Source organism: Zootermopsis nevadensis, unplaced genomic scaffold (genome assembly GCF_977971745.1).
Source record: "Zootermopsis nevadensis isolate Lab colony 2312 unplaced genomic scaffold, Znev_1.0 Znev_ptg000013l, whole genome shotgun sequence".
NCBI lineage: Eukaryota > Metazoa > Arthropoda > Insecta > Blattodea > Termopsidae > Zootermopsis > Zootermopsis nevadensis.
The window spans coordinates 12,280,795-12,306,435 of record NW_028259145.1 but is presented as its reverse complement, the minus strand read 5'-3'; the positions used below and the strand labels follow the sequence as shown (position 1 = coordinate 12,306,435).

Genomic DNA, 25,641 nt, shown 5'->3' with positions numbered 1-25,641 from the left:
CATTGTAAAGGAACCCTTGTGTTACCAAAGCCAGAACGGACTTTCCTAAATGGCACATTATACACAATGATACATACAGAAAAGAGCATAACATCAGACAATGCTTCTACGAGGAGGTAATATAAGGGCACAAGAAAGTTTGTGACATCATCTAAGCGGCTCTCTTCAAGTCGGAAGATACTTTGTTCCTAATTTGGTGATGATGTGGGTCTCCTTGATGTTTGAGTAACCTACATACGAGAACTGAAAACGTGACGCGGGTTGCAATGTCAACTGTTTCTCTCGACAGAGCCAGCGGCTTTTTCAAAATGGCATTCTTCATTCTTTAATGCCAGTAGGTGAAAACGGTGACATTTAAATTATGGTTTAAGAACTTGAAACTGTATTGTAAAATAATAAGTCTGAGTAAAAGAACAATACTCTCATTTTATTATTACTTTTCTTACAAGATCCCCTTCATCACGGAAAGATCCATACACATTCCGTGATGAAAGATCAGTTTGGTTAAATTTCTAGCTGCTCTTGAGATAGAACGAGCACAACGATTCTTAATGCAAGGTACTTTACATTTTATGTTGTCGAAGAATAAATACATGCAATTTTATGGTGATAATTTTTAGGGGATTAAAAGAATACGGCACATTTAGCTTTCGTTCTGACGACCATAACTATCATTGGACAAGACTTTTCATATAGAGATATTCATATTCCATAAGAAACACTGTTTAGATGTAAAAACATCACTGACTTGTTTACGGTGGGAATTTATGTGACTAAGCCTATAAGTAAAGTAAAGTTTGTCCCACTATATGCCACGTAGGCGTTTGGGGTGAGTGGAGGTATAGCTCCTCTCTTCCTTGACCTCGGCACTAGATGGGGGTGAGTGGTCAGCATCACGCCCCGGCCAGCTTTACCCCGGGAAAGGACCCCGGTACCCATTGTAGAGGAGGCTTTTTCTTAATCTGAAAATTTAGTACAGGAAGTTATTCACAGAAATGTAACAGCATCATTCATTTGCAGTTGATACAAGCTTGTACAGTGGATCCGAGAAGCTGTCAGATAGGTTGCAAGCTGGACGACAGGGGTTTGATTTCCGTCTGGGACAAAAGATTTTTCTTGTAGCTACAGCGTCCACCCTATCCAACGAATGTCGGACGCTCCTTGCCCTGGGATAAAGCAGACAGAGTGTAAAGCTGACCACTCACCTCATCTGGCGTCGAGATCAAGAATAAATGGGGCTATAGCGACTTAATGGCGTGGTGCTTAATAAGCTACACAGTTTAAAAAGTCAAACAATGCTGATATTTTTATCAATTTTATCAACAATTTAATGAAAATTATAAATTTTATTTACATTTTGTCGTTCTATTTATTTCAGGAAACACTAATTTGTGAATAACTTTGGTTCGCGGTGTGTACAGGCAATGTGGAGTGACTACATTGGTTAAAAGTAGAGCCTTCTCGATGAACCTTTGGCCCACAATTTTAAAAATTTAAATCATACTCTAATCTATAGTGAGACATGGAAGAACTCAAACACAAGTGTTCCCCCAAGAGCCCTAAAATGTTGCCATGAACATCAATGCTGAAAAACTACAACTAAATTTATTTTTATTATTATTAGAATGTAGAAGATTTTCTCAAAGTTATCCCAGTCGAGGGATCACGAAACGTTTGAAGAAAATTAGGCACTGTAAGTTGCTAAAACATCGTGTTTTACAACTGCACTTGTTTAGAAATTTTACCATTCTATGCTTTTATAAGTATGCGATATAACGACAAAATTACGTTAAGAACAATGCGAACTTGAATAACTATGGAAATACTTACGCATATACAGGGGAATTACACTTATCTGGAGTAAGTTCATAAATAAAACAATTAAGGGGATGTATGTGTTTAGTAATAGATGGTGATGGATCTCCAACTTTACTGTACTTGACACACTGGTTCTGCACAATTAATTATCCCCGACTCGGAATGCCACCACTAGTAAACATATGGCAGGATGTATCGGGTCTACTGTCTACATGGCACGCATACCACAACTTTACACTGTTAAAACACTTTCTCTGTTTCTTACCTTAAAATGTAACGTCTGATTAAATCATAATTTTTATTTATTTTATGTTATGAAGAAACAATATGACAATGTAATTCTGCATAAAACTAAAATTAGTCACATTCATGGGTGTTCCAAAAGACGTTTCTCATTTGGGTGTAGGCCAATCATACCTACGTAATTAAACACACAACACTTCCAAGCAAGTAATATCTGAATAACGTATTAGCAGCTTAGATAGTCACATTTATTAGTTAAATTAACAATGCCCTGTTATCCGCAGTGGTTACATTACGTAGAGAAAAACTGACAGACTCCTGAAGACATATTTATGGACAGTCCTGTGTTACTGTAGGCCAGTAAACATCCATTTTGGAAAGGGTTCATAATTTCCATGTAAATACTAGTACGAACAATTTAAAATGCAAAAGTAGAGCTTCTTTACGTACCAAAAACTGAACATTTGGATAATGAATCTCGAGAGTCTACTGACTAAACTAATCGGAATACAAGTGTGTGTTGAAAACCTTTAGTATTTAGTGAAATCGCTCTACGTTGGTTTTGACGGCGTACAAAGTCATTCCACATCTGTGTTCTTCCCACGCTTTTGAGCTCAATTTTAAACATCCCTAGTTCGTAATGTAAAACGGCGATTAAATTTATCTCTCTCATAGGAAAGCACTTCTTCACCTTAATCTGTCATGGCTTACGCAACTCAGCGATCTTCAAAATTCACGGCACGATGCTTAAGACTTTAAAACCCAGTGGTAACCTCATGTAGCACCTAATGCAACAATCAGGAACTCTGCATTTTTGCACACAGTGTATTTAAAGGATTTGTATGACTCTCAGAGTAAACAGCAATTATTTCCTTAAGCAGCATTAACCAAGTGATCGTAATGAAGAAGCGCTGGATTTTCTTTGACGTAAAGACTGAATTTCTAAATATTATATAAAGAACCTTCAGCTTCAAAGGGTTAAAATGTGCAGGAAAAACCATCTTAAAATCAATAAATCAGAGACAGAGAAAGTTTTAAACATGAACCTTGAATTTGGTATGTCAAAATGTAGAGGGGGAAGTACTTATTCTCACTAGTACACGGGAGTAAGAGTTTGACACAGGGTGATCCAAAACAATACGTAAACACAAAAAATACCGATAATATACTCAAACTTGATTTGTTAGGAATGTATAGAAACATTTCATTTTAAGTATGTTTCTGCAGGTGAATCCGGGCACACAAATATTTTGTGGGCAAGAGTTTAACTAAACTGTACACAATAAAGGTATCTATCAACAAATGTTTTTATTAAAATAATAATATGAGCATGGATATTGTTATATTTGTAAATTCAGGTACAAAACTACTTACTTAAATAACAACATTATAATCAGGATGCCAAATCTTACAATTCTGATGATCTTTTGATTTTGTTATGATGACACAATTACAAATGCCATATAATTAAAAATACATAAAATCGGATAATCATTAATGAATTTAGCATCTTTTGTGATAATTGTAACCAAAAATGAAGGACCATAAAATTTACATAGAATACACTATTACACCATTTTGTTTCGGAAAATATAATGTAAATGTTGTATTACAATGATTATAATTTTCAATCCCCTTTAATTGCAATATCAGCTGACATTATTAAAATGTGTGCAGTAGATAATCCGTCTTAAAACCACGCTTAAATTATCACTGTTCTTTGCATGTGGCTTATCACGGATACCTTCTTGAGATCATAAACAGTAACAGCAATGGTACATGAACTTTCCATTCCCAAACCTCACACGGTCTTTTAAACTTAAAAATATATACAAATAGCAATTTTCTTTTTTAATTATAGATAAATTTAAATTTGAAATTCTCATCATATTTTCTGGCTGATAAAAACAGACTAAACGCCTGTTGTAAAATAACTTCTAGATTGTTTAACATAAAGTACAGATACATAAAAGTCATTCAGCATAATTCGTCTGAAATAAGAAAACCTTCCGTAAGAAATCCGGGCAGACCGAGACATATAAAACGTAAGTTTCATCAGTCGTGCATCTCACTGCGTTACTTACGCAAGTCCCTGCTAGTCGTGTCCTGACTTGTGTATTGTTCAGGTGGCCACACATCACAGCAGAACACCTCTCGACTATAAACACCAGGATTAAAGTCTGGTCAGCAGTTATCTTTTTATTATCAGTTACGGTTTAAATAGATAAATATTTTGGTAGAAATCTAAACAGAAGAGATTACTTGGGAGACCTAGACATGATGGGCGGATAATATTACGATCGATTCATCCAGCTCGGTATGCGTTCTCTGATGACTAGTTTCTCAAGATAAACATCGCTCCAGACATAACATAAAATTATGAATAATCATCTCTGTTTCAAATTACAGGTACAAGGCAGTTTCAGTGTTCTGCCATCATACTGGTTTATGCCGAACAGGAAAATCTCACCATGCAACCTCCTCAAAATGCACACATAATTCAAAATCCTCGAACTGCAACAGAAATACTGAGACAGCCATCAAAAAACTTCAGCACTGAAATCTTATCTACAAGACAAGAAACTTATTGATAATTTGAAAACGTACCTGGTCCGCCGTCATACTGGATGCTTCCACTATTAAATATTATAAACATGCCAAGATCTAGTAACTTTATTTAGGTGTGACAATAAGAAAAAATTCAGCCCCAGAATTTATGTCAAGTCTATTTCAAATCCAAAAATAAGATTTTATAAAATGCTGTTTAACGGGGAACCAACCTTAAAAGAGCACGTTCAGTTTTCTAGAATACTACGATTGAACGATTCACTTACGGATGACATCACAGTTTAATATAACATAACCGACACTTCCAAGCTTGTTTTATTTTCATGAAGTCTGATTTGAATGATGACAGAGCACGCCTATGGTTTAAAAATGACATCTAAATGAGAAAAACATTTCTGTCATGACTTCTTCTTGTATGGCTCTCCGGTCTGTATTCGGTCCATGGCCTCCTCAATTCTCCTCTTCCATTCGGTCCTCTATTAGGTCCGTCTGTAATGACTATCATTCTAAAATCAAAATGACCTGTCCTGTACCAAAAAAATTATACATATATCCCCCTGCACTTACCTTTGAAATATGCGAATAGTGGATTTAAACCCTGTATACCTGCACCTTGTCCTGATGGTGTAGGTGGTGGTGGGGGGTCAGTACCTCAGTGACCCCAAGAGCTACTGGTAGGGCCTCCCTAGCCAGATTGGTCGAGGGGGAGAGGTCAGACTCAGACAGGTACCCTGGTCCTCCAGGTTGAGGGTTGGTCGCAAGGCTAACAACCTTGTACCGTAAAAAGGAAGATGTTTCGAAACCTCAACCTCGGATAGACGGACCTAACAGAGGCCGAATGGAAGAGGAGAATTGAGGAGGCCATGGACCGAATACGGACCGGAGAGCCATAGAAGAAGAAAGAAGAATTAGACGACTGTCAGCTCCAGGGTTTAAAGCTCTTGCAGAATGCTACTGTGACACACAGCTGATAAAGGTTTCTAATTCAACACGCGACCTCTGGGACAAGACAGCAGGATGCCCACGTAATGGACAAACATGGAAAGTGTTGCAAACATTCTCTCTTTCTGAAGAGGAAATGTGATTGCTTCATAGTGTGAAATATAAACGCATTTCGTGACTTGGTGGGCAGACGCTCTTGACGTCATTGCATCTGAATTCAAGCTCTGAATGGGAAAACATGTCTTAATTAAAATAAGACTTCATCCTTCACCACTTTCCTTGAAGTACTACTAACACTTGCCTAATGGTAGCAGCACTTCTGTTCACTGTCGCCATTACTTAGTACTTACACACAGACACAGCAAAACAGATTTTGTATCCAATGTTCTAATTTTATATCACTGCAAGAATTAAATGCGAAGAATTTCATGCAGGTTCGTTGAAATCTGAACAGTTTCAAGTATTTAAATTTTGTATTTACAAAGACAAATGTTCTTGCATCGTCATATGACAGTGGTTAAAATTTGACCCGGAATTTTCATTCTTTCTCGTGACAAAGAGAATTACAGTTACTTTTTTGGTTATGGCATATTCTCCTCCTCTACACATTAACCACAAGAATATGGCCTGATATGGAACAGGTCGGATTAATTAGCTGACAGGCTAAAAACAAAATTCCAAGTGAAATTTAAACCACACTCTAATAACATTACCGAGACATGCACATTTTTATAACATCAATATTTCCTACAAATATCGCAATAAAATTACAAAATTAAGAGGTAATGGATAAATATTTTCCCCATGAATGCAAAAGCTTTCATTCTTTATATTATGGACATATTTGTACTAGCAAAAGACGTTCCAAACACCTATTAACCCTTTAAACTACGAAACCACTGCGTTATCAATATGTAACTCGATGAATTTTACCCGCAGAACGTATTTACTGGTTCTGCACGATTATCAGAGTAAACGGCATATTTCCCCAAACAGCATCAATCAATTGGTTTGTGTGATGGAGAAGCATCGTTTTCTTTGTGGTAGGAACCGAATCTTTCAATACATTATAGACGAGCTTCAGCTTCAAGGGTTAAATAAATTCAATTTGTAAGACTTGAGGTTCTCACAGCGGTGAGCATGAAGATTTCTGCCTTCTGGGTTGTTGTGCTGTGTAGTCTGGTCGATGTTAACCAGCGCCCTGATGATGGAGCCAGTATGACCTCTGAAACGTTGGTTAACATCGACCAGACTACGCAGCGCAATAACCCAGAAGACAGAAATATTCAAATTCAAATTGACCATACAAAAAGGCAGTAATTATCAAGCACATACCAAGGTCTCCACTATCTACAATTAGTGAAATATACTGTAAATATATGTTCTTTTTATAATTAGGTATACGTACTTTCTGGCAGTTATATAAAGTTTTACTATTCACATATAAACATTTAAACAGTGTGATATAAAGATTCTGTGTCTCTAAAATACAGTTTATAATGTAATTACAGAATTAAATGTTTGATCACTATTCGGCCCTGGCCACATGACCGTACAAAGTGCGTCCGTTGCAACGGACGTAGGTGAGGACGCCACACGAGCGCAGTGTGATGCGCCAGTTGCCCCAATGGAGCCGGAAGAAGCCGCTGCATTCTGTGGTCTTGTCCCTTCATGATTCTATGACGGACGTCACGATGCGTGTTACAATGGACGTACTTTGTATGGTCGTGTGGCCCCAGCCTTCATTAACATTAAAATTGAATGTATTTTTGAATAACACCCTCTTCAATTTTTTAATTTAAAACCTTCATTTAAATAAATCTGTCATCAAAGCACACATTAACTTCTACGTCTATCTCAATATTCGAATGGAACAGGTAATTTGACAAGCATCTGGAGTCTTGTGGTACAGTTTACTATGTTAATACTGAAAAAACTAAATTACTTTGCTTAATAAAATATAACAGGATCTATATTTAATTTAATCTGCGATTGCTGCTTTTCACTCCATAAAACAATAGTAATGTACAAATGTGAAGTTTTCTGAGGAATCTGATTGTAATGGGCATAGACTACCTGGAAATGCCAAACCAAAACCAGAATACCATTTCAATATTTGATGACAGATCTAATAGCGTTGATTGAAAAGGTACGTCTAGCAATACAAAAAAGTCAGGTTGAAAGCTCGTAGACTATCCATGTGAGAGAGGTGATGGTAACTTTTATCACACTGCTTACACTATTACCATTATATTATATATTTTACATAATTTTCAATCACTTCAATTGACCTATTCCTTACTAAAGATCAACTGGACTTATAAACAATTATACAGATAAAGAGGAGAAGAAAGAGACTGAGACACTACATTCCTCCTCATTTTTAAGACTGGGTGGCAGTTCATGGCCTTAAAAGCAACATAAAAGATACGGACTTGCACAAGTGAATATGCGACTTAAAAAACACACCTTTAATATAAACAGAGGATAGTCATTATCATGTCATTCACTGATGCTTCCAACCTTTTTGTGAAGTTCCAAATAATTAAAAGTTTGCATCATATAATGGCAAATCAACTTTGTACGAGACCATATACTTGCATCCTTCAGTTTACTCTCCACCATTTGTACTAGTTTAGTTTGTAAAGTATACAGACATGCTGACATCTGCACGAAGCGCAAGTACTTAATTGTGTCTTCAATTACATGATAAACTGAATTTACCAGAATGGATAGAATATTATTGAAAAAAATGTTCATTTGCACTTTCATAATGACTTAGAACCCACGATTTTATCAGTGATACCACTCCTGTAGTATTATGAACAAATTAACCATCCCACGCATTTTCATGGCAAACTACTACACAAGTTTACTATAACGGGAAGCGACATTTCCCTTTACAGATCATTTCAATTCCCAATCCAATATAAGTTAGTTATGAAATTAATTCAGAAATAACGAAACTCAACTACCTGCAATATTATTACAGAAAAGCATATATAGATACGTAAATCTAAAATAAAGCATTTTTATTAGAAATTCTGGAATGGTAGAATTACAGATATGACTTCATATACAGAGTGAGTCAGAAGTACGTTTACAAACTTCGTGTGTGTTCTAGGATCAAAAATAAGAAAGAATGTTCCTATGAACATGGGGTCGCAAATGTTTCATTTTCGAAATAATAGCCAAAATTAATTTTTAATGTATGCCTTTATTGCCAAGTATAAGGACAGGGATGTTTCTTTATGACAGATGCTCAAAGGTTGTTCCCCATTCTCCACACATGCACGAGCATGACGTAAACAAGACTGACGAATTCGATCGTACACACCAGGGTTTCCTCGAATCATTTGGCATGCATTCTGCACACGTTTCCATAGGTCATCATCATTGTTTATGGGTGTTGCATAATAGGAGCCTCTATAGGGCTGGGGCACTGAAATCAGTGTGTAGGGAATTAGGGAATTATAAGTTAGACTTAGTGGCAGTGCAGGAAGTGCGATGGGAGGGGGAGGGCATGATCCCAGTGGACAATTTTACATTTTTCTATGGAAAGGGGAATGACAATCATCAGCTAGGGACGGGTTTTTTTGTTCATAGCAGAATTAGGGCAGCAGTTAAGAGAGTAGAATTTGTTAGTGACAGGTTGTCTTACGTAATTTTGGAAGGACGTTGGTGCGACATCATTGTCCTTAATGTTCATGCCCCAACTGAAGACAAAAGCGATGATATCAAGGATAGCTTTTATGAAGAATTGGAATCAGTATTTGATACATTTGGCAAGTATCACATGAAAATTCTGCTAGGAGATTTCAATGCAAAAATTGGGAGGGAGGATATCTTCAAACCCACAATAGGCAGCGAGAGTCTCCATGCACTTAGTAATGATAACGGTCTTAGAGCAGTAACCTTCGCTACGTCAAAAGATTTAATTGTAAAAAGTACAAAATTTCCACACCGTGATGTTCATAAATACACTTGGACTTCTCCAGATGGCAGAACACACAATCAAATAGATCATGTTTTAGTAGATAAGAGAAGGCAGACAAATGTAATTGATGTGAGATCATTCAGAGGAGCAGATTGCGACACTGATCATTATCTGGTGGTAGCAAAAGTGAGGGAGCGGCTTTCAGTAAGTAGACGAACTAAACAAAATTTTGACACAGAAAGATTTGATTTGAAAAAATTAAGTGAGGGAGAGGCAAAGGAACAATATCAAGTTGAAATTTCGAATAGGTTTCAAATTTTAGAGGCAAATGAGGATAATGAAAGTGTGGACATCAACAGGGAGTGGGAAAATGTCAGAAACTGCATCAAAATTTCAGCAAAAGAGAAACTAGGATACTACAGGAGAAAGCAAAATAAACCGTGGTTTGATGAAGAATGTTCAAAATTAATAGATCGAAGGAAGCAAACAAAATTTCAATGGTTGCAGAACCCAAACAAAACAAATGCGGATAATCTATGTAACGTGAGACGTGAGGCTAGTAGAACCTTTAGGACTAAGAAAAGGGAATACCTGAAGGGCAAAATTGCTGAACTTGAGACAAATAATAAGGAAAAAAACATCAGAGACCTGTACAGAGGCATTAATAACTTTAAGAAAGGATATCAACCCCAGACCAATTTGGTAAAGGATGATAGTGGCAAGTTGCTTGCAGATCCAATAAAAATTGTGAATAGGTGGAAAAATTTCTTTAGCGAGCTCTTAAATGTTCATGATACTGGTGATATTAGACAGATTAAAATGCATACAGCTGAACTGTTGGTGCCAGAACCTAGCTTAGATGAAGTGGAACTAGCCATTGGGAAGTTGAAAAGTTATAAATCTCCAGGAATTGACCAGATTCCGGCCGAATTAATTAAAGCAGGTGGCAAAGGGTTGCATATGAGGATCCATAAGCTTATTCAGTTAATTTGGGATAAGGAAGAGATGCCACAACAGTGGAAGGAATCCATAATTATTCCTATTCATAAGAAGGGGGACAAGACTGAGTGTGGTAATTACCGAGGAATATCGCTGCTATCAACCTCATACAAAATTCTATCCAACATTCTTTTGGCAAGGTTAACCCCATATGCGAATGAAATTATTGGGGATCATCAGTGTGGGTTCAGACGAAACAGATCAACGATTGATCAGATCTTTTGCATTCGTCAGATACTAGAGAAAAAATGGGAGTTCGGTGGGACCGTACATCAGTTATTTATAGATTTCAAAAAAGCCTATGACTCTGTGAAGAGAGAAGTGCTATATAATATTCTTATTGAATTTGGTATACCAAAGAAGCTAGTGGGTCTAATAAAAATGTGCTTAAATGAAACCTGTAGCAAAATTCGAGTAGGTAAATATGTATCTGAGACATTCCTCATCAAGAACGGTCTAAAACAAGGAGATGCTTTGTCTCCCTTGCTCTTTAACTTTGCGCTAGAATACGCCATCAGGAAGGTCCAAGGTAGGCAGGAGGGTTTGCAATTGAATGGGACACATCAGCTATTGGCATATGCTGATGATGTTAATTTATTGGGGGACGATATAAATACAATAAAGAGGAACGCAGAAGTTTTACTAGAGGCTGGTAGACAAGTGGGGCTGGAAGTAAATTCAGAAAAAACTAAGTACATGTTAGTATCTCGTCATCAGAAGACAGGCGGGCAAAATTATCTTAGGGTGGCTAATAAATCCTTTGAAAGGGTTACAAAGTTCAAATATTTGGGAACAACAATAACAAATCAAAATGATACTTGTGAGGAAGTTAGGAGGAGACTAAATTCCGGAAATGCTTGCTACTTCTCAGTCCAAAATATTTTGTCTTCCCGTCTGATTTCTAAGAACCTGAAAATTAAAGTATACAAAACAATAATCTTGCCTGTTGTTTTGTATGGGTGCGAAACATGGTCTCTCACTCAGAGGGAGGAACACAGATTGCAGGTGTTTGAGAATCGGGTGTTGAGGAGGATATTTGGGCCTAAGAGGGAAGACGATGGGGCGTGGAGAAAACTGCACAATGACGAGCTTAAAAATCTGTACTGCTCCCCCAGTATTGTGAGGGTGATTAAGTCGAGAAGAGTGAGATGGGCGGGACATGTAGCGCGCATGGATGGGACAAGAGGTGTGCACCGGGTACTGGTTGGGAAACCTGAAGGGAAGAGACCGCTGGGGAGACCTAGACGTAGATGGGAGGATAATCTCAGGCGGGATCTATGGGAGATAGGAGTTGAAGGAAACTGGATTTTGTTGGCCCAGGACAGGGTCCGGTGGAGGGCTTTGGTTAATTCGGTGATGAACCTTCGGGTTCGGTAAGCCATCTAGTTAGTTAGTTAGTTAGCATAAAAGATGGACTTCAAGTGACCCCACGGATAAAAGCCCAATGGAGCCAGGTCCGGTGACCTCGGTGGCTATGCTACTGGGCCACCACGCCCAATCCATCTCCAAGGGTACTGTTCATTAAGATGATATCTGACGCGATTGGAGAAGTGTGCTGGGGTTCTGTCATGCATAAACCACATTTGTCTTCTTTTATTCAGTGGTACATCTTCAAGGAGACGTGGCAAGTGTCTTCTTAAGAATCAACGATGTGAAGGTCCTCTTAGACGCGATGAAAGCATGTGTGGACCAATAAGCATGTCGCCAACAATTCATACCCAAACGTTAATCGAAAATCTTTGCTGGAAGCTGGATTCACTTTAATATAAAGTCAATTAATTAAAACTTATTTTTGGCTATTATTTCGAAAATGAAACATTTGCGACCCCATGTTCATAGGAACATTTTTTCTTATGTTTGATCCTGGAACATGCACACGAAGTTTGTAAACATACTTCTGACTCACCCTGTATAAATAGACAATATAAAATGGAGTAATTCATGTCAATGGCAGCAACTAACATTATGAAAGTTCAAACTATCAATTTTTAAATGTCAGATGGAAATCCTCAAAACTTAAATTTTCCACACCACTTTTCAATTATCAATACAACTAGCTACATTTGTTTTGTCAAATGAAGTAAAAGCCACGAATGAATATCTGATAGTTAGAATTACATTATTCTGTGATGCCGCAACATAATCATCTGACTGAGTGCAGTAACAGGTTTTGGGAGGCTTTAATACAAAATAATTTCAAAAGCACACCATCCAATACAATTTAAATGGCACTTACATAATTAACACTAGGCTAACTGGCTGTTATCCATCCACTGCTCACCAGGTAGTTGAGGACATGGGTCTCTGGCCCAGATGACGATGTTGGCAGTACGTCCTCTTTCTTTGGACCTTTCTGCAGATGATCCTGAGGAAAGGAAACACTTTTTGACGTAAATACGCCTATACGGAAGGGTCATTCGGCAAAAACAGCATTAGTTACGAAGATGTGTAAGATCCAGCGCCAAGTCACCTTTAAACGTTCATTCCTCAGGAACGGTAAGAGTAAGGGTAATGTAACCTATATGTAAAATGATCAGTAAATACGGACCTTTAAGAATCTGTAATGTATTTCATTTTAATTATAATTGTTTATACATTTATTGTAATTTTAATGAACCAATATGTACAATTTTCTATGCATCTGGCGCGTTAAGCGCCCGCCTCTCGAAACCCGTAAGAGATGGATCTGGACATATTGCGTACGAAATACGTATTACCTCTTGAGCTTTCCATATCACAAATGGTTTAGGTTCTACAATCATTTATTTATACGAACAAAGGCGCATCGCACTTCACGCGTTGCGTCATACTATGTAGAGATAACAAGATGGATGACATTGAAGCTAAAACAGTCTGATGATGATAATTTAAATACAAAGACGTATTTACGTCAGATTCTCCGGAACCGTGGTTCCACTGTCAATTTCTTTTATTTAACTTACGATCAGGTGTATCATACATTCAAAAAAGATAAAAGCATAATTATTATTATTTATATTTTACGCATCAAGCCCTTTTTAAGTGCACGCTGCTGTTATATGAATCTGCCACTGATATGGGAAACAAAGACAAAGGGAAGAGCACCAGTGACAATATATGCATTTGGGGGGGAGTTGTACAAAGTGTACTGACTCTACAAAAGAAAAATCTTGTATAATTTTTCCCAAATATAATTTTGATGAAAGTAATTCTGGATGAGAGAAAATATATATTTGGACTTTACTTTCAGCATCTTCTGTATAACATTATTCATATTACATGGTAAATATTAACGGCACACGAGGCAATACCATAAAGTGACACATACTATCCAAATGGTATGGGATCCCACCAAATTCAATAATTTATTCACTCATTTCAGTAGTGTTTCAGTCTGCCATCATTTTCCTCATGTAAAAGTAATTCACCTAAACCTAAAACTATTTTAAAACTATATAATAATTCATTCACCGTCCATACACAAACTTAAAATGTTGTTAAAATTTACTTAAAATTACATAAAATTACAACATTTTTTAGAATTAGATCTTGATACATTTCACATTTGGCGACATGTTTCGGTGTATTACACCATCATCAGGTCAATCAATTTAAAAACTGTTTTAAAAACTGTTGTACATCCTGCTCCGCGTATATTGATACGTTTGACTGTTTTGATTTTCTTCCTTTTAATGCTTGGATGTTTATATCTGTAAAATTAATTTTCAAATCATGATTTTTGGAATTGACATAGGAAATATAAATTTACAAATTTAAAATTTAAAGGGTTATTACCGTAATATAACGTAATACAATGTAGAAGAATCATAATATAGTAGTAGAAGGTAGTAAACATACCGGGTTGTAAGTGATGCGTTGTACGTCCGATATTATGGGGCTGTAGATTGCAACTGAGCTGTGTGTGTTGTGTGTGGCTATATATATTGAGTGAAAGTTGTTCAGGTGGTTGAGTCGATGGACTGTAGAATATTAAATATTGGGTTGTTTGCGTAGATGTTGCTGTCGTTTAATGCTATGTTTTGTTTATGTGTTCTTTGTATATGATATTTCTCTATTGTGTCTCTGTGTCGTTTGTTTTGTACTATTTTTATAATGTCCATTGTTTGTTCTATTTTGTTGTATGCATGTCCCGTGTTTAATATATGCTTTGCATATGCTGAATAGTCTTTATTGTGTTTAATTGCTGTTATATGCTCTTTATATCTTTGACTGAAAGTGCGTCCGGTTTGGCCTATATAGGTTAACGGGCAATCATTGCATTTTAACCTATATATGCCTGGTTGTTCATATTGATTTTTTGTGTCTATTTGTGGTTTTGTTTCAAGATGTTTTTTATTGTGTTTTTTGTTCTAAATGCTATTTTTATGTTATTTGTTTTAAATATTTTTGTTATATATTTGGTTTCTTTACCTATATATGTGAATGTGGCCCATTTATTTTGTATATTTTCGTCTTCGTTTTCATTTTTGTTGTTTTCATTGTTTATTTTATTTTTGGGTTTTAATTCGTAATTATTATAACCGTTTTCTATTAGAATTTGTTTTATTATGTTACATTCAATTTGTTTGTTTATTGTGGTTATGGGATATGTATTTTTTCTGTTTATTAAGTAATTGATAGCCATTTGTTTATGTTCATTTGGATGGCATGATGAGGCATGAATTATGGTGCTTGTACTTGTAGGTTTTCTGTATATTTTGAATTCAAAATTATTTTCATTTCGTATTATAGTTAGATCTAAATAATTTAATTTATTATTTTGTTCTGTTTCTAAAGTAAATTGTATATTTTGATTTATGTTGTTAAATTCATTTAAAACATTTTTTATATTTGTATTTTTTGCATTTTAAAACTACAATGTTCTTCTTCTGCTTGTTAAAAAATTCCCCAAGATGCCCACACAACATTATCTAGAGTAGTATGAAGATTATACGCATTGAAGTGTTTCAAAAATGACTTTCCTGACACAAGGTACTCACAAAAGTAACTTATCAGCAGAATGAAAGCAAAAATTTAGTTTCAGCTACCATAAACACCTATTACTTATTCAATAGCTGCTTGAAACTAGGTGATATGATATGAAATGAATCAATACATAACTAAAACTCACCCGCAGAAGAATCGCTTTCAATGTTATGTACTGAGACGGTTTCAAATTCAAAGAAGAACACAACTAGAACAAAAGAAAGACGACGCACAATATGTTATTCCTTGAAAATATTTGTTTATACAGCACTGAATTTATTCGTATGAACCAAAGTTAAAATCCAGCTAACAGTTCTGTAGTATGGGAGTTTAAATCCCCTGTTCATGTATCATAAGGTTCATTTGTACCTATCTGCAAATGCAAATGATCCACTGTAGTCCTTTATACAGTGAATACATTATATATTGTGGAAAAAGCAAGAGGCTACGCAATTATTTCAAGAGAGTGAACTAAAATAAGCATATCCATGTGAACACAGTAACTAAGTACAGATGTAGGATTTGAGGTTATCACAATGGTGAGTATGAAAATGGCTGTCTTCTGGGTTGTAGCTCCATGTAGTCTGGTCCTCGATGCCTCCGCCATCACAGCGATCAGTGCCCTGATGACAGAGGTAGCAAGGCCCTCTGAAATATTGGTAAACTACCAGACTACACCCCAAACACAGCCATCTAAATATATAATTACTTAAGTGAACTACATGCAGCAAAGTCCTTGATGAGTGACAGCCCCTCTGCTAGTCAAGAAATTCCTCCACCTTCTATGAAAGGTTTATTACCTGTTCATAAAAAGTGCCACTGGTTTCTATCCTCAATCACATGCTGCCACCCTAATTTGATAGGATCAATTTTAATCATATCCTCCCACATATGACCATGGGTAGCCAGGGAAACTCAGTCAGTACAGTGACCGACTATGGACTGGAAGACTGGGATTTGACGCTCGACAGAAGCAGAGGATTTTTCCTCTAGCCTCAGACCAGCTGTGAGGTTCACCCAGATTCCTGTCCAATGGGTACCGGGGCCCTTTCCCCAGGGGTAAAGTGCGGCTTGGACATGACGCTGACCGCTCACGCACATCTAGCGCCAATGTTAAGAATGAATAGGAGCTATACCACCTCTCCCCAAGTACCTATATGTTGTGTAGCCTGCCCAAAATATGGGATGACAGCGATTTGTACGACACAACTTTCCCATCACCACGTACAAGTACACATTCGACTGTTCAGGCCTAGGGGTAAGAACTGTGAAGGCTCACCTTAATCTCACACGTTGATAGAAGGTGGTATCCCGGGAGGGTGGAGATATCTGGGCGGTTTGCCTCCCCACCAGACTCCACCCCTTCCCTACTATTATCGAGGCTGTGCTGCTTCCCGCTTCTGCACGCTGATCTTCCGTCGCTGAAGGATGAGCCGGGATCGTTTCTTTCTCTAAGAAATCATTGGAATTTTGTCAGTCTTGTAGGTGGTACCAACATTCCTCCTAAATGTGTTCTTCGGAGAAATATTTGTAACGGCCTACAAGACTACTTAGCATCACAACACAGAAGAGTGGAAATGAAAGGAAACAACAAGCTGTTACACAAGCAACAGACCTTTCATTAAACTACAATTGTCACTTGTTATTAATAAGAATTCTTCTTCTTTATTACGCCATCTCCTTTTACAGGAGGTTGGCGACATATTATGAACATCATCCTTCCATCCTTTTCTCGGACTGGGACCTGTTCACATGTTTTTTAGGCAGGTGATACAGAAGTGGTTTGCCATTGTCTTCTTCTGTGTGGAGTAATTGCTGGGATGCCACGGGGAAACCAGGGAAGCCCCAGAGGAAAACTCCGTGTTGCCTAAACCACGGCCTTGCCCAACACAAGTTATAAATCTGGGCACGGCCAGGAATCGAACCCGAGACCCCAGGATTACAAGGCCAGCGTTCTAACCGCTAGACCACTGTGGCAGTATTAATAAGTATTTAATGACAGGAAGACCTAAGTTAACAATTTAGTGGTAAGCTAGTGTGCTGCGATTAAAGTTGGTCTCCACATAAGCAAAGGTTAATATATTTCTTCTGATAAAATTTATCTTTCATGGTCACCCAACTACGATGGCAGCGTCTTTCATGACAGAACTATAACTTTCTTGTACGCATGTTTAGTTTCTTTGTAAATGTACAATTTTTTATATCTCACTACTTTTAGAATTACTCAATGTCCAAACTGACGAAACACAATAGAATTGTTTTGAATTTTCTCATGACCTGAACAATTAAACACAGAACTTCATGGGAGCATTAGTGTTTGTGGATTTATGCAGAAATATTGTAATTAAAAAAATTAACTCACCTTCTTCTTGGGACCATTGATGGAGGTGAGGGGATGGACCCACTGCTGCCCTAAGTGAAAGGCAAACTGATACAATCTGATTACTTTGTTTACATAAATTAAACACATTAAACATATTATTTTCAGTCATGTGACAAAATCAATATGATAAAACTTTGTTAATCCAAAAAAACTAAACAAAATACGGCTCCAGATTAGAGATTAGACCGACACCTGGGGATTCTACAAAAGAATGTTTCACATTGAAATCAAAGTACATCTCAGGCCACATATTTTCATTTATAATGAAAACAAGACTTACAGATCTCTTTTCCTTCCACTCTTCGTGCTGAACCCGTTCTTGTTCGAAGTGTGCGCATTCTTCGTGTCTTGTCAGTCCATTTCGTCGATACCTCGCCAGTTCACTTATCCTTATCTTGAGCTCTCTCTCTTTCTGCAGATTCTGGAGAAACTGTTCATGTTCCTGAGCAGTGTGGAATTGTGTGAACACTCTCATGTGGTCATGGAACTCCCTATAATACAAAATTAAAAATTAAATCTTCTTAACTGCCTTACAAAATAAACCACTTCGTAGTGGTTCAAGATGATGAAAAGGGTAACCTCCAATGACAGAATGTCCATACCACATTTCATTCAAATTTGTCCAGCATTTTCCAAGGTACATAATGCAGACAGACACTTCACAGATATCATACAAAGAACATGTAATTATCATGAGTGATGTCAACGTAAACGAATAGAAATGGAATTGTTACGTCAGATAGTCTTTGAAAAAATGGTATTTTATACTTTATTCTTAATGTCAGTATGACTAAGAGCACATATCAATAAACAGCTGACATATGGGGAGAACTAGAACAGCAGCAGAAGGCAAAACAAAATTTGGTTTAGGGGACCATTTCACCTCACTTGTTTCATTCCTTTCTAAAAATCAGATATCAAAACCAAAATGTGTGCACTGTATATGCAGAAAAAATTAGGCAGTCACGTAGCCTTCATATGTAAACACAATCCACTGCGCAGGTTCCATCATACCCCGAGAGTGCAACTGAGGTAAGGACAAAAACGGCCATCCGTTAGCATTTGGCGACACAACTGCAATAAACTTACTTCTCTTCTTTGGACAATTTCTTCCTTGACGAAGGCCTGTCCTTACGGTTGGCCGAGAAAAACTGTGACACTAATTGGAAGTCTCGTGATACCCGTTTCCGCCTAGCCCTCTCTCGTAGTCTTCGAGTGTACATGTCGACCTGGGCCAATTTGAGAGCTTGACATGTGGAAATAAACAAGAATAACAGTGTAGTTTATTCAGTGTCAAATTCTAAAATAGTGTTACACAACTTCAATGAGGTAAAATAATACAATTAATCAAAACTTGCATGTCAAAGAAAGCACTAAATTTTGTGGTTGTACACTGTAATCTCAAACAGTATGAATATTTCAGAGTGTTTGTCACATATAAGTACAACTGATCTTTGATAAACATCTATTCGTGCATCACAATTTTGACTATACAATCACTGCGACCATATCTGCATAACAATGTTCTGGTGCCAGACTCAATGAAGCGCTTCAAGCTGAACAATGGCATCAAGAGACTTTCTACAAGCCAATTACTACTGCTCCAACAACTCCATCTTCTGAGGCAAATCTTAGTACATCTCACTTTGGGACAATTAAACCTTTAAAGAAAACAAAAACACTTTACTATTACAATGATAAACTGGCAAATGCTGTTAGAAGGAAATAATCAGTTTACATTGAGAAACATACAAAACCCATAAATACAATAGTAGTTAAAGCAACTGGTTCATACAGTTAGTTACCACCGACTGCAAATGAAAACATGTATGTAAATTCTTTCCAGGAATATGACCCCAGCATTTGGTAATAACTGAAATAACCGACTCTACTGGAATCTGGTTATCATCTATCTTCACCTAACCGAAGAAGAAAGACATTTCATATTTTCACATACTTGGATACTTGGACGACCCGTTCAAGTGCCTGAGCACTGCGGGTCCCAACTTTTCGTTGGCTTGCTCTATAGACATTCGGTAGGACTCCTTGGACGAGGGATCGGCCCGTCGCACAGGACAGGACAGCACAACAAAGAAAAATACGGACAAACATCCATGGCTTGAGTGGGATTCGAACCCATGGTCCCAGCAACCAAGCGGCACAAGGCCACGCCTCAGACCGCGTGGCCACTGCGGATCCCAGATTTTCACATTATCTTATAAATTGATACTGCATTACAGTAGACGAAATAGCCAATTAGTCAGAACCATTGTCTGTCTTAGAGCTATTTCTCTGTTAAGTATTTTTCCATTTCTCATCTTGATTCTTTATATGTAACATATAATGGTAATTATCTGCAAACATTCAAGACTTCAAGTGACGAGCACCAAAATTAATTATGAAAGCCAAATTAAACAAATTACAATGACACTCACCGACATCATAGTCTTCATCTTCTAAACTGTTCACAAATAATGAAGAAACTAAGGCTTCTGCTCCATTGTCATATTCCTGAAAAATATTAAGGTTCATCACCCTAGAGAAATATGACTCGTATGCAGAGAAGAAACATTTTCCATTCATGTTATTCAATGGAAACATTTTCTCAAGTGTGCAGCAAGAGAGAGAGTGCCAATGCGTGGAGTGGAGGAGAGATGGCACTAGCATGGAGCATGTCACATTGGATGTACTTAATTTAAAAATGTCAGATAACTAAATTTTTTAAAAACACTTAAATTACCCTTTCAAAGTCATCTCTATGAGGCATGTAACCAAGTAATGCAGCCTCATCAGGGGTAACATCTAAAGGTGGAAGTCTGGCTGTGAGTGCAGGTGATAGTGGACCACAATCAGGATTAGTTTTGTCACTCAGACTTGGTCTTGAGTCGGCAGCTCCAGGCCATGTAAAACGACCAATACTACCACCTATGTATCTTGAAATGTATTCTTCCTTGGCCTCTGCAAAGATAAGCCATAACATGTTCAACAAATGTAGTAATTTGTGGATAAAAATTGGCTGTTTTCATCTGAATACAGAATGATAATTTCAACTGTGACAGGTAGAAATGTCACAAGTCAACTGTTGTCTTGTGGGCTGTGACTTTGTGTAGTCTTGTAATTGGTTATCAATGCTTCACTGACATATCAGACCACAATCTCATGAACACCATTATCACCAGCACACAATTTAAAGTTTATACCTACAGAGTTTTCCTATGCAAATTTATAACTTCTATGTCTCCACAAACTCCCAAAATATACTTCACTGTATTTTCATCCATACTCAACATTTATCCTTCCATGAAAGCCAAACTGTAGTGGTGATTGCAGCTCCATATTATATCCTTTTACTTATATAATTTAAGGATACCAACATGAAGCATATTTAATAAAACACTAGATGCAGAAATAATTTATTACCTTCTGGAGAACGGGTTTCTATATGTCTGCTAATGTCCTCCCAGTTGCCAAAACCAAACTGTTCAATTGCATCAAGAAGATGCAATTCTTCTCGAGCAGACCAACCACCATTACCCAAGCACATGCCAATGGCACCTGAATCCTACAAAAAAGTGTGTACATATAATATGGCACTTATCGTCTGTTTCTATTGGATACTAGCAAATATAGCTCTGTGTTTGGTCACTATTAACCATGATGAATTCAGAGATTCTGATTCATAATCACAACCCTACAAACTTACCATGAACTGGTATGCATGATCATTTTTGTGTGGCCCTATTTCAGCACCTGCTGAGAAGCACTGAAACAAATACAGAATGTATTAATATTCATAAATCACACAATAAGATAATATAAATATTACACTATAAGTAGCCATACTTTTTCAAATATAACGTTTCAAATGCACTGGAACCAAATTCTGGATTGGAAAAAATTTCCTTAATTGAATTCTTTTATTTCCTGCGTAAAATCACAGCATAAAACATTAAAAATATGACAATTATGTAGCCAGTGTTGCCATCTGAACAGTGAAACTGTAATCTTGTGAATACACATAATGAAATACCAATTTCAAATAAATCTATAGTGTATTGCCTACCACTCTTGGGAACTAAGATTGGTCTTAATTCAAAGAACTCAGGTGTCCAATGATTTAATTTAGCCCTCTACAGTGGACAAACCTAAGTAGGCACTGCAACTGAAAAACTGTATCTGATAATGAAATACATTATGTTAAAAAACAGTGACAATTTGTAAATACTGCAGGTTTCACCAACAAAAATTGGCAAAACTGTAATAGCTTTTTGCATATGATATGCAGCTACAAAGATTACGCAGTGTTTTGTGACCATTTTTCTCATGTATTTGAATTACGATATGCCGCAGACCTCAAGCTTTCCAACATACCACAGCACCACCAACAACACACGAAAACAATTTTGAGGTCTGCGCCCCAATCTCCAATTAGAACCGCTCTTGCCCGCTGCGAGCATGGCACCAATGACGTAGACTCAGTTTCGTCAGTCATTGGCCTACCTGTAGACATAGGTCGAAATCTGCACACACTGCACATTTAATCCTCAGTCCTGTAATATCGTCCTGGCAATAAGTACAATTGTATTTTGCAAATAAATCTGAAATGCAAGAACAAGTATATATCACTTTTCCTTATCTGCAAATACATATATTAATTCTAATTTAACGTACATTTCTGACCACAACACATACCCGCCATGTCATAGTATTTGTGACGTCACAGCCAAAGCCCAGTAAACGAAAATGCGTGATCACGAACAACACAGTGGAATATAACTTTCTAGAATGTTATCATTATGTAATGTAGGTACCAATTTCAATTTTTGTGCAAACTGACGTCTATACGACATTGTTTAAGCATTATTAGACACAAAGTTAGCCATGTTATGTCTAATCGAATATAATCAACTGGCATAACACAACGTACGTAACTTTATTGCTCTGCACTTCAACGCACTCTATTGACGCAATTTCTAAATTGACTGAAAATATATGATTGTTTGAGATGATATTAAAACATGTTAGTTAATAAAAATAACAGTAAATTACATGACTTTTAGGTGATTTCATACACAACAGAAAGCAAGCAGTGGTTATATAGCACTATCACTACTACGCTGTTAACGTTGGCAGCACTGCTTGATTCACTGAAATGAAGGAACGCCAATTCCAACCCACAAAACATTTCAAGACGTAACATCATTTGCGAAATTTCATCACTTGTATAAAGAACGATTCTGACAGCAGCGAAGTAGCGGGTCACAGACAATTACCGTAACTTAGGGCAGAGGATATGAACATACGCTGGTTGGTTCGAGATATCGCATACTTCATTTCATGTGTGTACGGACGGAAACCTAAAAGTGAATTTTAGGACAAACACAAACTTCATTTTGTTTAAACTGCAACTATCGCATAACAGCAGAGATAACTGTACACATCAATCACATGAAAGAATCGCAGTCAATCGCGGGACCAACGAATTGCCGATTGTAAGTGTATAAAATATATTTTTTAAATTCCCTTTATCTTATTTACCTTATTTCAGAGCTTTAAATGTAATCCCATTATATTACTCGTCATTTATTTACATTATAAAATAGTTAACCCTTTGAAGCCGAAGATCGTCTGAATATTATTTATGAATTCAGTCCGTACCGCGAAGAAAACACTACACCTCACCATTACGAAAATCAGCTGGTTAACCAGCTGAATTCATAAATAATATTCAGACGATCTTCGGCTTCAAAGGGTTAAGAGTGGCAGAAACTTTTTTATACCATAGCTTCTGGTTTACATAAAAATTGTAGTAATAAAATCAGATTGCCTAATTCAAGTAAACTGCTACATAAACAGACAGAGGTAATTCTGTTTCTTCATAGGTATGTATTCCAGACCTTATTGCCTTAAATTTACTGCTGTTGGTATCATTTCTCTGACTGTTTTTCCACACACTTAAGATACTGTATTGTATTTTAAGAAATAATTCAAAACTTTATTTCAGGGGTGTATATCCATCCGAACTGCACAGATAATCCATTCTTTGCCAATTGCCACCTCATTATGGCTGGGCAATATTGTACACATAAGTACTATGCCCGCTTTTGTAGCAAATCTTGTACACAGGCTGGACAACTTCCATCCTATGGCCCTCATCTGGAGAAATCAGGTACAGGCATAAGTAAGAGGAAACGACACTCACCGCTAGTCACACCCACTGTTGAGTGGCGCAATACTCATTATATTAAAACTGACTGTTAAGGCAGTGTTAGGTGTTCCTGCTGCATTTACATCATTTTCTTCAAATGCATTATTAAAATAACAGTAAATCTCATTCCATATGTAAATTAAGAACAACAGTAACTGATAAGTAAATTTTACTGGCATAAAAATGACTAAAATCCTCTTTTCTTTGAACTCTGTTTTGTATTGTAATTTATAAGACTTGTGGCCTGTATACTAATTGTATTAGCTCAAAATCATAGCAAGAATCCTTTTTACTCTGAAGTCAATTTTGTGTTTTAATTTATATGACATGTGAACTGTACCAAGTTATACTAATTTTATCTAGGTCTCGATGTACAGCGGCAAACCACCAGTTAAACAGCCATCCAAATAATACTATTTATATGATGTTTGATGTTACTAATCTGTGGACACACACAGTCCTTAAAATGAAATGTCTTGTATGATGAGGTATTCCAGTTAAGTGCCTTAATAACTGTGTTATATTAAAGATGCTGATTACGGACAACGGTGCCCAAGATGCATAACTAGTATTGTATAATTTAATAAGTAATGTTAAATAGTGTAAATTGTATGTTGCTTTGTATAGATTCATTTTGAATACATCTCTTAAGTAAGGATTCATATTTATTTCTCGATTTTCAGCATATTTTGCAGGGATACCATTGAAGTAAAACATTTTGGAAGACAGTTGAAACAATTTCAAACTAACATCAGATTTTTAATAGAACAAGGAACAAAAGGCCAAGAAGTATGCCTTCATACCATCATACCATCATGTATCATAATCAGTCAAAGACTTTCCATTAACAAACTTCTTAAGTCTATACTATGTTATAGTAATTTTTAGTGAAAACTTTCTGATACCTTAATCATAGTATGCACTTGTAATTTTGCGTGTGAATGTTTCAGTTTAGAGATTCAGCCAATGGTGATGCTCACAGAACTCCACTGCCACTTGTTTATTTCTGTAAGGCACTTTAAGTGTCAGAAATTCTATGTAATTTTGTTGTGTACATTATTTAGAAATTAAATTGTGCTTAATAATGAGGGTGAGATACAAGTGATGTCATTGACGTGCCTTTTCTTTTTTCATGAAACTGAGATTTTAATGTGAAAACAATGTATGTTAATTTGCAAGTGGAACATGATATCTACTTCCACAGTATTTTGCTATTAGTAATGTGTACATACATAAAATATAAATAAATACTTTATTATATAGTTATTAATTGTTATTCATAAGAGTCCCTCTCCATTGACAGTATTCATAATTTTTTAGGTTTTCAGATATACTTCATACATGATAATCAATAAGAATGAAGTAAAAGTTTAGATACTTTTTTCTCATTGTTGTTAATGCTAACACCACATCTTTGTTTCAGATAATGGCTTTGTAATAACTCAAGTTATAGCCTGATAGATGAAAAAATTGTAATTTTTGTATTTATATTCTCTTTTGTTCTCTTAGATGGTGAATTTGTAACTGCTATTGGTATGATAACCTTTGCTAAGATGATACTGAGTTGTGTGAATGTTG

At 36.6% G+C, this 25,641-nt stretch overlaps 1 protein-coding gene and 1 long non-coding RNA gene across 4 annotated transcripts; one reads left to right on the top strand and one right to left on the bottom strand.

Moving 5' to 3' along the window:
- Positions 1 to 3,350: 3,350 nt before the first annotated feature.
- On the bottom strand, positions 3,351 to 22,809 carry LOC110831281 (Transcriptional adapter 2B). Of its 3 annotated transcripts, XM_022067119.2 has the most exons (13): positions 22,548 to 22,805; positions 22,356 to 22,453; positions 21,559 to 21,618; positions 21,276 to 21,417; positions 20,596 to 20,813; positions 20,291 to 20,366; positions 18,945 to 19,101; positions 18,136 to 18,346; positions 17,835 to 17,884; positions 16,752 to 16,923; positions 15,618 to 15,680; positions 12,744 to 12,872; positions 3,351 to 4,219 (listed from the first exon to the last, which is right to left on the bottom strand). In XM_022067119.2, exons 1-12 carry the CDS (start codon positions 22,552 to 22,554, stop codon positions 12,759 to 12,761), a joined length of 1,368 nt encoding a protein of 455 aa, XP_021922811.1. In that variant the 5' UTR covers positions 22,555 to 22,805; the 3' UTR covers positions 3,351 to 4,219; positions 12,744 to 12,758. The 3 variants fall into 3 exon arrangements, 2 of the variants coding, with proteins under 2 accessions (XP_021922811.1, XP_087204780.1); XM_087348654.1 differs by lacking the exons at positions 22,356 to 22,453; positions 22,548 to 22,805 and adding an exon at positions 22,227 to 22,339; XR_002543538.2 differs by lacking the exons at positions 3,351 to 4,219; positions 12,744 to 12,872 and having other exon boundaries at positions 17,835 to 17,900; positions 22,548 to 22,809.
- Positions 22,810 to 23,068: 259 nt separating this feature from the next.
- Positions 23,069 to 25,329, top strand: LOC110831297 (uncharacterized). Its single transcript, XR_002543545.2, has 2 exons — positions 23,069 to 23,347; positions 23,860 to 25,329. It is a non-coding gene; the product is annotated as an uncharacterized LOC110831297 (long non-coding RNA).
- Positions 25,330 to 25,641: the final 312 nt, after the last annotated feature.

What these genes read in the sequence shown, in the direction of transcription:
- LOC110831281 (XM_022067119.2), bottom strand. An exon ending in ATTTCGACCTATGTCTACAG is followed by an intron (nt 21,619 to 22,355) that starts GTAGGCCAATGA and finishes TATTTGTTTCAG; the next exon opens with TGCTTCTCAGCAGGTGCTGA. An exon ending in TATCAACGTGTGAGATTAAG is followed by an intron (nt 15,681 to 16,751) that starts GTGAGCCTTCAC and finishes CTTTTGTTCTAG; the next exon opens with TTGTGTTCTTCTTTGAATTT.